Source organism: Marmota marmota, unplaced genomic scaffold, assembly GCF_001458135.2.
Source record: "Marmota marmota marmota unplaced genomic scaffold, marMar, whole genome shotgun sequence".
Lineage (NCBI taxonomy): Eukaryota > Metazoa > Chordata > Mammalia > Rodentia > Sciuridae > Marmota > Marmota marmota.
Window position 1 is genome coordinate 2,803,540 of NW_026000229.1, and position 12,512 is coordinate 2,816,051.

General features: G+C 37.6%; 1 protein-coding gene across 1 annotated transcript in view; it reads right to left on the reverse strand.

Annotated features, from left to right (window-relative positions):
* Nucleotides 1-12,512, reverse strand: part of Oca2 (OCA2 melanosomal transmembrane protein) — a 329,902-nt gene that overhangs the window by 166,601 nt on the left and 150,789 nt on the right. Inside the window, exons 17-18 of the mRNA XM_015480040.2 lie at nucleotides 8,214-8,271; nucleotides 3,587-3,695 (exon numbers count right to left, since the gene is read on the reverse strand). Coding sequence (XP_015335526.1) covers nucleotides 3,587-3,695; nucleotides 8,214-8,271 — 167 coding nt within the window. The remainder of the gene's footprint in view (nucleotides 1-3,586; nucleotides 3,696-8,213; nucleotides 8,272-12,512) is intronic.

Below are 12,512 nucleotides of genomic sequence, written 5' to 3' on the forward strand. Positions count from 1 at the left end.
GTTTCATTGGAGAGCAGGAGCTCAGGGGACAGAGAAGTAAATTCATCACTAGGATAACAGATAGGCTCCATGTATAAGGTAGGTATGTGTGCTGTGGAACTCCAGGGGAGGGAGTTCAATTGTACCAAGTGGGGATATGGAGCCACTGGAACTCCCATTCATTCCTGTGGGAAATCAAAGCCAGGTGCCACTCTGGAAACAATTCCCAGCAAAGTTAAACATACACCCACCAAATGACCCAACAGTCTCACTCCCAGGTAGTTACCCAAGAGAATGTAAAAGCAAGTTCACACAAAACTATGAGTTCATATGTCTGCATCAGCTCTATTCACAATTGCTAAAAACTGAAAACAACCCAAATGTCCCTCAGTGGGTGAATAGATACATAAACCCTGGTACTTGCTTACCATGAACCATCACTTAGCTACATAAGGAGCAAACCGTTCATGTACAGAGCTTGGCTAAATCTGACACGCATTAAGCCAGGTGGGAGAAGCCAGTCTCAAAGTTTGTATACAATCTGATTCCATGTGTATGTTCTCAACAGGACAAACTACAGTGATAGAGAGCAGATCCTTTGCAGATGGGATGAGGCACAGGGAGTGACTACAAAAGGAGAGCCTGGGGAAGGTTTTCTGGTCACTGTGTCCTGATGGCATTTGTTGTTATATAAATCTACATAAGTGTCAAAATTCGTAGAACTTTACACCAGAGGAAAAGTTGATTTTGCTTTACAACAATTTTTTAAGAATTAAAAATTAAGAGTCAAAGTTGTGCTTATATTATGATTCCTAAATGAATGCATGCGTTCTATGATGTCACATTTTGCTACATAGTGCACCTATTTATATGATGTCACTTTGGATTATATGCATGGCATTTCACAATATTGCATTGTGCAATGTGGCAAGCACTGTACTAGAGGATGCTGTATTGTGTTACATGATACACATTGTGTGGTACAGCATCACCTTGTCTTAGATCACATAACACATCATGTGATACACATCATGCTCTATGACATTGCTTTATGCTATATAGTGTTGTATTATATGTGCTGTACTGAGTTGCACAATGATAGTCACATAACATCACCTTGTTGTATGGCACTTAGTGTAACAGGATGTCACCTCCTGTAACAACATCACATTACATTGCAGGATGCTCAATTCACAAAGCAGGTCACATTCAAAACAGAACTTCACCAAAGATAAATGATCACATTCTTTACTGGCTGAAATCATGGGAATATCTGGCATCTCTTTTGCCCCTATCTTTATCAGGAGAGTTGCTATCACTCTAAGGAAATTATACTCTGTTAAAACATATGTCAATCAAACTTCTCTCTTTCTCAACCTAACCTATCATAATAAAAAAGTAAATACATGGATTATGTATCCCAGGATCCCCAGATAAAATTATCTATACACAAACTCTAACTGAAAACAAAACTAGATTTAAAAGCAAAAAGAAATAATTCTCTCAATCACAGACATAACCACACAAAAAGAGTAGAGATATCTTTGTAAAAAGGGTGAACTTCCCAGGGTAAAAAGAAAAGTTTCACATTAATCAATATTTTTTTCAAGTTAGATCTTTATATATAAAGATGTAATTTTAAACTTTAAAAGTATTATCCTGTGTACAAAGACTATTGTCAAAAGCTAACAAAATTGCATGTAAGTTTTCATATACTTTTATTTTTCAAATGCCTGCTGTGCTCATTTCAAGAAGAATCTCAAGTAAAATTAGAAACAAAATAATCTGTGAACACCCAAAAGAATTCACTAATGGAACCCCTCTGCTCTGGAAACACCAGATTCATTGTACTTGTTTAATTACCAGTGGTGACCACTTAACATGCTTGTGGCGATTAAAGGTTTATAAAGTCAAAATTATATTATGCCTTGGGTATAATTAAAAGTAATTACACTGAAACAATTTCTAGATAAAATTCATCAAAAAAACAACTGAAATTCATGACACTGTTCCCACCCTAGCTTTGGCATTCTTCATTACCTCATTAAGACCTTGTGTGGATCAGCTGTCAGGTGTGGACAAAGAACACCTGTGGGCTCGGAACCAAGCCCAGGCCACCTGACAAGTTGGGTCTGAGTTTATTTAGGGAAATCAATTCCAAGGGCTCATGGACACGTGATGTAAAGCTGGACACTGAGCCAAATGCATGTGCACCATGTGCTAAGTCTGAGAGTCTAAGAACGTGGCTCTTTTACAGAAAACAGGGGAAACCAAATTACAACCTAAAGATTTCTAGTGTACCCAGGAGCCCAAGAAGCAATGATGTGACAGGAATAACTAAATGTTTTAGTCAGCTTTTTTGCTGTTGTGACTAAAAGACCCAACCAGAACAATTGTAGAGGAGGAAAAGTTTATTTGAGGGCTCACGGTTTCAGAGGTCTTAGTCCATAGAAGGACAGCTCCATTCCTTGAGGCTTAAGATGAGGCAGGACATCATGGCGGGAGAGTATGGCGGGGGGAAGCAGCTCACATCATCAAGAAGCAGAGAGACTCCACTTGCCAGAAACATAGATACACCCAAAGCCACGCCCCAATTCCCACCTCCTCCAGCCACACCCTACCTCTTCAGTTACCACTCAGTTAATCCCTTTCAGGGGATTAACTCACTGATTGGGTTGATTCTCACAACCCAATCATTTCTCCTCTGAACCTTCTTGTCTCACATGTGAGTTTTGCGGGAGACATCTCACATCCAAACCATAACATTAAAATTGCATTAACCATCTATTTTACAAAGTTAGCAAGCTTTGCCTCCTACCACAGTTATATTCTTTAAAAGTTGTAGAAGATTAAGTTCTTATTTTTAAAGAATTAAGATAAAAATAATATGACTCAAATATACTAGCAGAGCTCATTTCTGAAGGAAAACCATGGGTAAAGCTTTGATTTAAAAACACTCCCTGACACCATCTCAAATTTATATTTTCATAAATCTATACTGCCATGAAAATGATGTTTTTTTTTTTAAAAAAAATAATTGCACCAAAGGAGATCTCTGTGATCTCAATAAAAAGGTTTATGAAAAGTGGAGGGGTTCTGGGAGTTACCAAGGTAAGCCCAACCTGAAAGAATCCTGGCACCCATGGAGAAGGCCCCAACCTTGACATAGGGCTGGAGAAAGAGTTGGCTAAGAGCTAAAGTCTGGCCAAAACGAGGAAAGAGAAACAAAGGGAAGAAGTGGGAAAATGTGTTTTGCTGCGTGGGTAAAACAGATTCTCAGTCAGATAAGGAGAGTGAATCTGTGCAAGGCTCTTGCAATTCTCCAGGCCTTTCACAGTTTCCTATTTAATTGTCATGACAAGCTGCAGGGAAGGCAGGGCTGGCTTTCCTGTCTCCTCTGGGAACTGTTTCAACATGTTGTTACCAAGTGTGATAGAAATGACAGTACCAACTCTACATCCCTTCTAGTGTTAAGGCTGGCATCCTCACTAAACACAACTGCCTGTAGGTACCTGGGAACATGCTTCAAAACCTCCCCATTCAGACCACGATATCCATTGCAAAGCCTATCAACAAAAGTTTGCAAAAAAAAAAAAAATAGACTCACCAAGATCAAGATGAATACCAGGGACAAATGAATTGAGAAAGAACATGAAGATAACAAATCCCAGCACCATCAAGCATTTGACAAGCAGAATCCTGTCTGATATCCTGTGCTGTGAGAGAGAAAAACACAACACATTTACTTGGTACAATCTTCTGATTCCTTCAATGTGTCCATGATCCTACGTGACTTGAATTACTCTAAATGTCTCCTGATGAAAAATAAAACATCTTGAACTTGAAAGAAGATAACAAGGCAATGTGTTACAAGAAGAACTGAAAAGATTCTGGATTACAGCATTCAAAATCTTTGTGGAAAAATAAGCACCACCAATCTGCAGTATAGTCTTTTTACCAAACACTGGACTACAAAGCTTTTTTTTTTTTTTTAATATTTATTTTTTAGTTCTCGGCGGACACAACATCTTTATTTGTATGTGGTGCTGAGGATCGAACTCGGGCCGCACGCATGCCAGGCAAGCGCGCTACCGCTTGAGCCACATCCCCAGCCCCCCTTTAGTATTTTTTATTTTTTTATTTTTTTTTATTGTTGGCTGTTCAAAACATTACATAATTCTTGATATATCATATTTCACACTTTGATTCAAGTGGGTTATGAGCTCCCATTTTTACCCCAAATACAGATTGCAGAATCACATCAGTTACACATCCATTGATTTACATATTGCCATACTAGTGTCTGTTGTGTTCTGCTGCCTTTCCTATCCTCTACTATCCCCCCTCCCCTCCCCTCCCCTCGCCTCTTCTCTCTCTGCCCCCTCTACTGACATTCATTTGTCCCCCTTGTATTATTTTTCCCTTTCCCCTCACTTCCTCTTGTATCTACTTTTGTATAACTCTGAGGGTCTCCTTCCATTTCCATGCAATTTCCCTTCTCTCTCCCTTTCCCTCCCACCTCTCATCCCTGTTTAATGTTAATCTTCTTCTCATGCTCTTCGACCCTACTCTGTTCTTAGTTACTCTCCTTATATCAAAGAAGACATTTGGCATTTGTTTTTTAGGGATTGGCTAGCTTCACTTAGCATAATCTGCTCTAATGCCATCCATTTCCCTGTAAATTCTATGATTTTGTCATTTTTTAATGCAGAGTAATACTCCATTGTGTATAAATGCCACATTTTTTTTATCCATTCGTCTATTGAAGGGCATCTAGGTTGGTTCCACAGTCTTGCTATTGTGAATTGTGCTGCTATGAACATCGATGTAGCAGTGTCCCTGTAGCATGCTCTTTTTAGGTCTTTAGGGAATAGACCGAGAAGGGGAATAGCTGGGTCAAATGGTGGTTCCATTCCCAGCTTTCCAAGAAATCTCCATACTGCTTTCCAAATTGGCTGCACCAATTTGCAGTCCCACCAGCAATGTACAAGTGTACCCTTTTCCCCACATCCTCGACAGCACTTGTTGTTGTTTGATTTCATAATGGCTGCCAATCTAACTGGAGTGAGATGGTATCTTAGGGTGGTTTTGATTTGCATTTCTCTGACTGCTAGAGATGGTGAGCATTTTTTCATGTACTTGTTGATTGATTGTATGTCCTCCTCTGAGAAGTGTCTGTTCAGGTCCTTGGCCCATTTGTTGATAGGGTTGTTTGTTCTCTTATTGTCTAATTTTTATATATTCAGTCATTAGAAGTATCCACCCAGGTGTTGGGTGAGACAACAGAAAGCCATTGGGGAAATGACAGCTAATCTCCAGGGACCTTTCCCTATCAAATACATTTCCACAGATGCCTGTGTGGTCCCTGTGTTTTAGCTTGACTTTCTTTTTTTTTTTTAATCAAAGCTCATGGCAATAAGCTTAACATGTTCTTGAAATACTATAACTCCTGCATAAGGCTTTGCTGTGTTCATTCATGTAATACTTACAAGGTCTGTGGAATACAGGTGATGCCCCTTATCAGTGGGATGACACCTGAGGGATCTGCCCAGTCTTCCAGGGGTTTATAGCACACGGTTCTCTGTAGTGACTTCATTAACCTCAGAGCCATAAGGCAGTTGGGGTGCTCTTTCCTATGAGTCCCTGAGAGGTATTGAGTTATATGGGCCATGGCTTTGTGGGGTCAGGAATGAGGAGCATGTGAGGTGGGCAGCCTGTACTGCTAACCCAGTCCCTTGTGTGAAACCAGGTGTGAACTGACAACCACACAGAGTCCTTTCTTAAGAATGGCCCAGCACATCTGTACAGCTGTCTAACATACATCTGGATTTAGATAGATTTATAGGCATCCCTTGATATCCATGAGCGATTGGTTTCAGGACCCAGAGATACCAAAATCTTCAATGCCCAAGTCCTTTATGTGCACAAAACCTTCACACACTCTTCCACATACTTTAAATCATCTCTAGATTAATGATAAAACCTAACACAATATAAATGTTATGTAAATAGTTGTTATACTGTATTGTTTAGGGACTAATGATTGGGGGGAAATTCTGTACATGTTTAATACAGATATAATACTTTTCAAATACCTTCAATCTTGATTTGGTTCAATCTACAAATGTAGAACCCACAGAAAAAGAGGGCCAACTGTAGGCATCTCTGATTATGGATATCAACATATTTATAGATATACATAGTTTTAGATGTCTATATCTAGATTTAGATACAGATAGATATAGACATATAGAAATAGATATGCACAGAGATCTATAAATATGGATAGATATAGATAGATAAGATGGACATATAAATATATATTCAGATATATAGAGACATGTGGATATAGATATATATAGACATGAAGATATATAGAGAAAGAGGTAGAAGTAGAGATAGAGGATTCTGAATTTCTCTGGTCACAGGTAAAGCTGCTGTCATCAAAAACACAAGCACACCCTTCATGGACAGCAGCTCTGGCTGTAGCCCCTGGTCCCCTGGACACAGGCCAGAGGTGCTGCCCTCACTCAGCGGGTGAGACTGCCTGCTGAGCACCTGCCCTCTTCCCCTGCCCACTGCAAAGGCCCACATCATGTCCTACTCCTCTCATCTTCCCCTCCCACTTCTAAGAAGCCCAATTTTGCTACATGACTCTGTGATCAAGAATTAGGAGGTAGGAGATATCAAAAAAAAAAAAAAGAAATTGCTCAGAGGAGAGCAACACTGGTCCTCACCAGCTTCAGAGAGGACCACAAAGCCTCCCTGAGTCACACTAACCAGAGAAAGTTAGTACTACCACAGCCCATTCAAAGATGGGAGATGGAGGAGCAGCACGTCAAAGAACGTTCCCATGTCATTCAGATGGTGGAGGTAGAGGTTTCTTTTGAGTGTTCTACTGGGTGTCAATCTCCTTTTGGCTATCTAGAATTATTTCAGCAAGAATTCTCATTTGCAATTCAGGGATATTGCCAAGCCCCTGGCCTATTTTCCCATCAATCTTCAATTCTTGTCCACCAGGTACACAGGACAAAAGCAATGCAGTCCAGCAAGGCAGCAAGGTCTTAAAACCCTGGGTACTCAAAGGGTCATAGCTACACCCTTCTTTTCTAACACTAACCATCTACATGGAAAAGAGAATGTGAAGAGAGCTCACAGACCAAATTGCCTAAAGAATACACTACCCAGCAGAACCCCAATGTCTAAATATCCTAAGCACAAGTATTCCTATCACAATTAGAGAGTGGGCACCCAACCTCTTCCTAGAAAACAACCTACTTGGATTGGAAATTTCCCTGAGGTACAGTGATTGTGAATGCTCTTGGCTGGGTGGGAAGCCCTACCTGTCCACAGGTGGGGAGGAAGTCCACCATAGCAGGAAAGTGAGCAAAAAAAAAAAATTATTGTTTTTAGATTCTTTTATTTTTAGTTGTGGATGGGCACAATATCATTATTTTATTTATTTATTTATTTATTTATTTATTTATTTATTTTGTGATGCTGAGGATTGAACCCAGTACCTGACATGTGCAAGGCAAGCACTCTACCATGAGCCACAACCCCAGCCCCAAAAATATTTTTGAATGAATTCTGCCCCCAAAAGTCAAACTCGTACAGCAGGACACACACACACACACACACACACACACACACACATCCAGTGTTTGTTCTTAAAAATGTTCAATATTGCCCAACATGGTCTCGCTGCCAGCTCCTCTCTGGCAATCTGGAAGCCTGCTTTTCAGGGCCAGGAGAGGGACTGTGAGCCACAGGCCCAGCTCTATGAGCCAGACTCAGGATATTGCTCAAGGGTATGCCTGAAGTACATCTTCCCAGACATAAAAATTGTGACATTTCCATTTCCTGTCATGTCTGGAAAATGTTTTTCCTCATTAACTTGTAGAAATAAATGACATCTTATGTACAACTGCAGGAATAAAAAGAACAATGGCTTCCAGTCATTACTTCATGTGAGGTAAAAAGAAGATTTTGGAATGTTTCACCACAAAAAACGATAAATGCCTGAGGTGATGAATAAGTTAATGACTCTGACTCCGTCACTGCACAATGTGCACAGGTGTCCAGACTTCACATTGGACCTCACAACCTCCTACAATTAGAATGTATCAATTAAAAATTTAAAATAGTAATCAATTTTTAAAAGAAACATTAATCACCTTCTTCTACAACAGGTAAATCAAATTGGAAATATCTGAAGAAAGCAAAGGAGATACCTTTTTTTGAAGCTCCTGAATATTGGTCTCCCAGTTTTTGTCTTCCTGTGAGATTTGTCTAAAAGAGAAAAGGACAGGCTCATTATTTCCCTGGTTATATGGAACAAGGAGATTGACAACACTGGGAGCCTGGACATTTGCTGTGGAGCCTGGAACAGCTTTCTAAGGGATAAGACTAGTCTTGGAAGTGACCGGAACACTTGATTTTTTTCAATTAGGTAAGAAACTCACTCTATATTTTCAAAGAAAAATCATATATATCAAGATCTGAGTGTTTAATGACATGAGTGAATGTGAGTCAGCAAGTGTAGGAAATGTCGTGAACAAAATGTGCCAATGTGTGACCAAGGCAATGACTGTAGCCACCTTTATTTTCTTCTTTATATGTAGTCAACCCTCAGTATCCCCAAGAGATTGATTCTAACACCCCACCTAAGAGTAATAAAACCCAGGGGTGCTCAAGTCCCTCAATATTAAACAGTGTCATATTTGCATTTAACTTAGCTACAATCCTCCCATATACTTTAAATCATCTCTAGATTACTTATACCTAATACAATGTAAATAATTATTTACTATTTTCTTTAAGGAATAATGATAACAAGGAAAAACACTCTGTACATGTGCAGTAGAGTCATGATTTTTCTTTTCAAATGCTTTCAATCAGTTGTTGGTTGGATGCAGAGATGTGGAACCTGCAGTCCACTAGTTTCTCTGCTTCTGAATGGTTTCCATTTCCAAAACAGGGACACAGTTTACAACCAGCTTTTACAACTAAAGGGAAAAGAGATAAAAGAAACAGCACTTGCTTTAATGGTAATTTTACCAAGAGTAGCTCAGTTTTGAAGTAATTGTATGCCTGCTTCCTTCCTTCTCTCATGGTACCCTCTTCTCTTGTTGAGGCTCCCTTGTTTGAACCCACTTACCTTTCCTTTTAACTTTTCCAACTCAGTTTACCTTTTTTTTTTTTGGTTATTTTTTTCTGACACCAATCAAAGGGAAGATGCTGCACAGTGGAGAATGACACTTTACTGAGCATGTACACATCACAAGTGAGCACTAAAGAGAGGCTGAGCATGCAGCCAGTAAGGTCCGCAGGGAAACCAAAGCAGAACCAAGTGAATTATTCTGAGAAAAGTTTTGAAATATTTTCATCGGTGCATAATAATTATGCACATTAGTAGGATTCATTATGGCCTAATTTATATATATATATATATATATATATATATATATATATATATATATATANTATATATATGACATGATTTGGTCAATTTCATTTGCCAGTTCCCCAGCCTTCTCCCTGAGTCCCTTCTTCTAGTCTACTTGGTCTTCCTTCTATTTTCATGAGACCCTTTTTCCCCCTCTTTCCTGTCTAGCTTCCACATAAAAGAGAAAATACATGGCCCTTAATATTCTGAGTCTGGCTTATGTTACTTAAGATAATGCTCTGAAGCATCCATTCATTTTCTTGCAAATAACATAATTTCATTACTCTTTATAGCTAGATAAATGGTGTATATATGCCACATTTTCTTTATCATTCATCCATTGACAGACACCTAGGCTAGTTCCATAACTTGGCTACTGTGAATTGTACTGCTATGAACATGCGTGTGCATGTAACACTATAGTTTGCTGACTTTAATTATTTTAGATAAAGACCAAGGAGGGGGATAGCAGTGTCATGCAGTGGTTCCATTCCTACTCTTTTGAGGAACCTCCAACTGATTTCCACAGTGGTTATACTAATTGACAATCCCACCAACAGTGTATAAGCATTCTTTTTACCCACATCCTCACTAGTGTTTATTATTATTTGTATATTATTAGTATTCCTGATTGCAGCCATTCTGACTGGAGTGAGATGAAATCTCAGTGTAGTTTTTTGATTTGCATTTCCCTAATTGCTTGAGATGTTGAACATTTTTTTCATGTATTTGTTAGCCATTTGTACTACTTGTTTTGAGAAACCTCTCTTTAGTTCATTTGCCCATTTAATTCAGCTGTGAATCCCTCTGGGCCTGGGATTTTCTTTATTGGAAAGGTTTTTTATTACTGTTTCAATTGTATTATTTGTTATCCATCTCTTTAGTAGGTTTTCTTTGTCCTCTTTGTTCAGTTTTGGTAGATAATAGGTGTCTAGAAATTTATCAATATCTTTCAGATTTTCCAATTTGTTGGAATATGTTTTCAAAATAGTTGTCCTCTGGATTTCATAGATTTCTGTTGTAATATCTCCTTTTCCCCTTTTCTTTTGGTTAGTTTGACTAAGGTCTTATCAATCTTGTTTATCTTTTCAAAGAACCAACTCTTCATTCATTGATTCTTTGGATTGTTTTTTGTTTACTTCACTAACTTTGGCTTTGATATTTATTGTTTCCTCCCTTCCAGCAGTTTTGGAATTCATTTTTTTCCTTGTTTTTCTGTGTTTGAGGTGCATCATTGGGTTATTTATTGGGGATCTTTTTTCTTTTCTTTTTTTTTAATCTAGGCACTCATAGCTGTAAACTTTCCTCTTATAACTGCGTTCACAGCATCCAGGAGATTCTGATATGTTGTATCTTTATTCTCATTTTATTCCAAGAATTTTTACATTTCTTCCCTGATTTCTTTGCTGGCCCATTCATTATTAAAAAGTGTATTGTTCAATCTCTGCATACTAATATAGTTTCTGTAATTTTTCTTGCTTTCTATTTTTCTTGTTTTTCTTCATTTCTAGTTTTATTCCATTATGAGCTAATAAAATTCAAGGAGTTATATTGACTTTTCGCATTTACTAAGACTTGCTTTGTAACCTAAAATATGATCCACAAGCAGCTAAGAAGATAGTATATTCACCTGTTGTTGGATGAAATACTCTGTAGATGTCTGTTAAGTCCTTTTGATTTATAGTATGTTTTAGATTTGAAGTATTGTTGCTGATTTTATATCTGGATGACCTATCTACTGGTGAAAGAAAGTATTGAAATCACCCAGTATTATTGTATTGGGATCTATCTGAGACTTTATGTTTAGTAGTGTTTGTTTATGTAGTTGTACTGAAGTTTGGAGCATGAATATTTGCTATCTTTATGTCTCCATGTTGTATCATTCCCTCCAGCAGTATGTTGTGACCTTCTTCGTCCCCTGTAACTCATTTTGGCTTGAAGTCTGTTTTGTTGGATACGAGAGTACATACTCCTGCTTTCTTTGGGGTTCCATTTGCATGGAATATCATTTTTCAGCTTTTCACTTGCAACCTGTGGGTGTTTTTCCTATGAGTTTGTCTCTTACAGACAACATACTGTTGGATCTTGTTTTTTAATCCACTCTACAGTACACATCTTTTAGTTATAGTATCAAGACCATTAACATTCAGTGTTATTATAGAGAGGTGTTTATTATTGCCTGCTACCTTGATTTATTTCTAATAATTTTATTAAATTTATTTAATTTATTGATTTATTGATTTATTTCTAATATTTTATTAAATCCTAATTTTAATCTGCTTATATACTCTTTTAATTAGATTTATTCTTTTCCAAGCTGTCTTTGTTGTTATTATCTTATATTTCTGTATGTAGGATTTCTTTAAGTATCTTCTGCAATGCTGGCTCAGTAGTCATGAATTCCTTTAGTTTATACTCACACTGGAAGATTTTATTTCTTATTTGATTTTGAAGAATAGCTTTAATAGATATAGCAATCTTAGTTGGGAGTTACTGATTTTCAGTGCTTGAAATGTATCATTCCAAGTCCTCTTGAACTTTAGGGTTTATACTGAGAAATCTTGTATTACTTTGATTCTTTTTCCTCTAAATTTGACCTGTCATATCTCTCCTATAGCCTTTAAAATCCTTTCTTTGATTTGTAGTGTTGGCATTTTAATGATAATGTGTCATGGAGAGGTTCTTTTCTGATCTTGTCTGAGGTTTTAAATGCCTCCAATTTTTAGATGTCCATCTTCTTCCTAAGGTTTGGATAATTTTTGCAAAAATTATTTCAATATCATTAACCTGTATTTCTACTTCTTTCTCAAAGTCTATGAGTCTTTAGTTTGGTCTCTCAATATTGACCCAGATATCTTGTCTATTCTGATCATAGTTTTCTTTCCTTTTTTTCCCTTTAATATTGTCTAAATGTTCAAGGCTGACCATCTTGTCTTCAAGCTCCGAAATTCTGCTTTTTCTTCATCTAATCTAATCTAGAAATTTTTTCAACTGAATTTTTCATTTGATTTATTGAATGACTTTTGTTTGCTTCTTTCTCAGGACCTCTATCTCTTTATTAAAATACTTTTTCACAGCCTACATT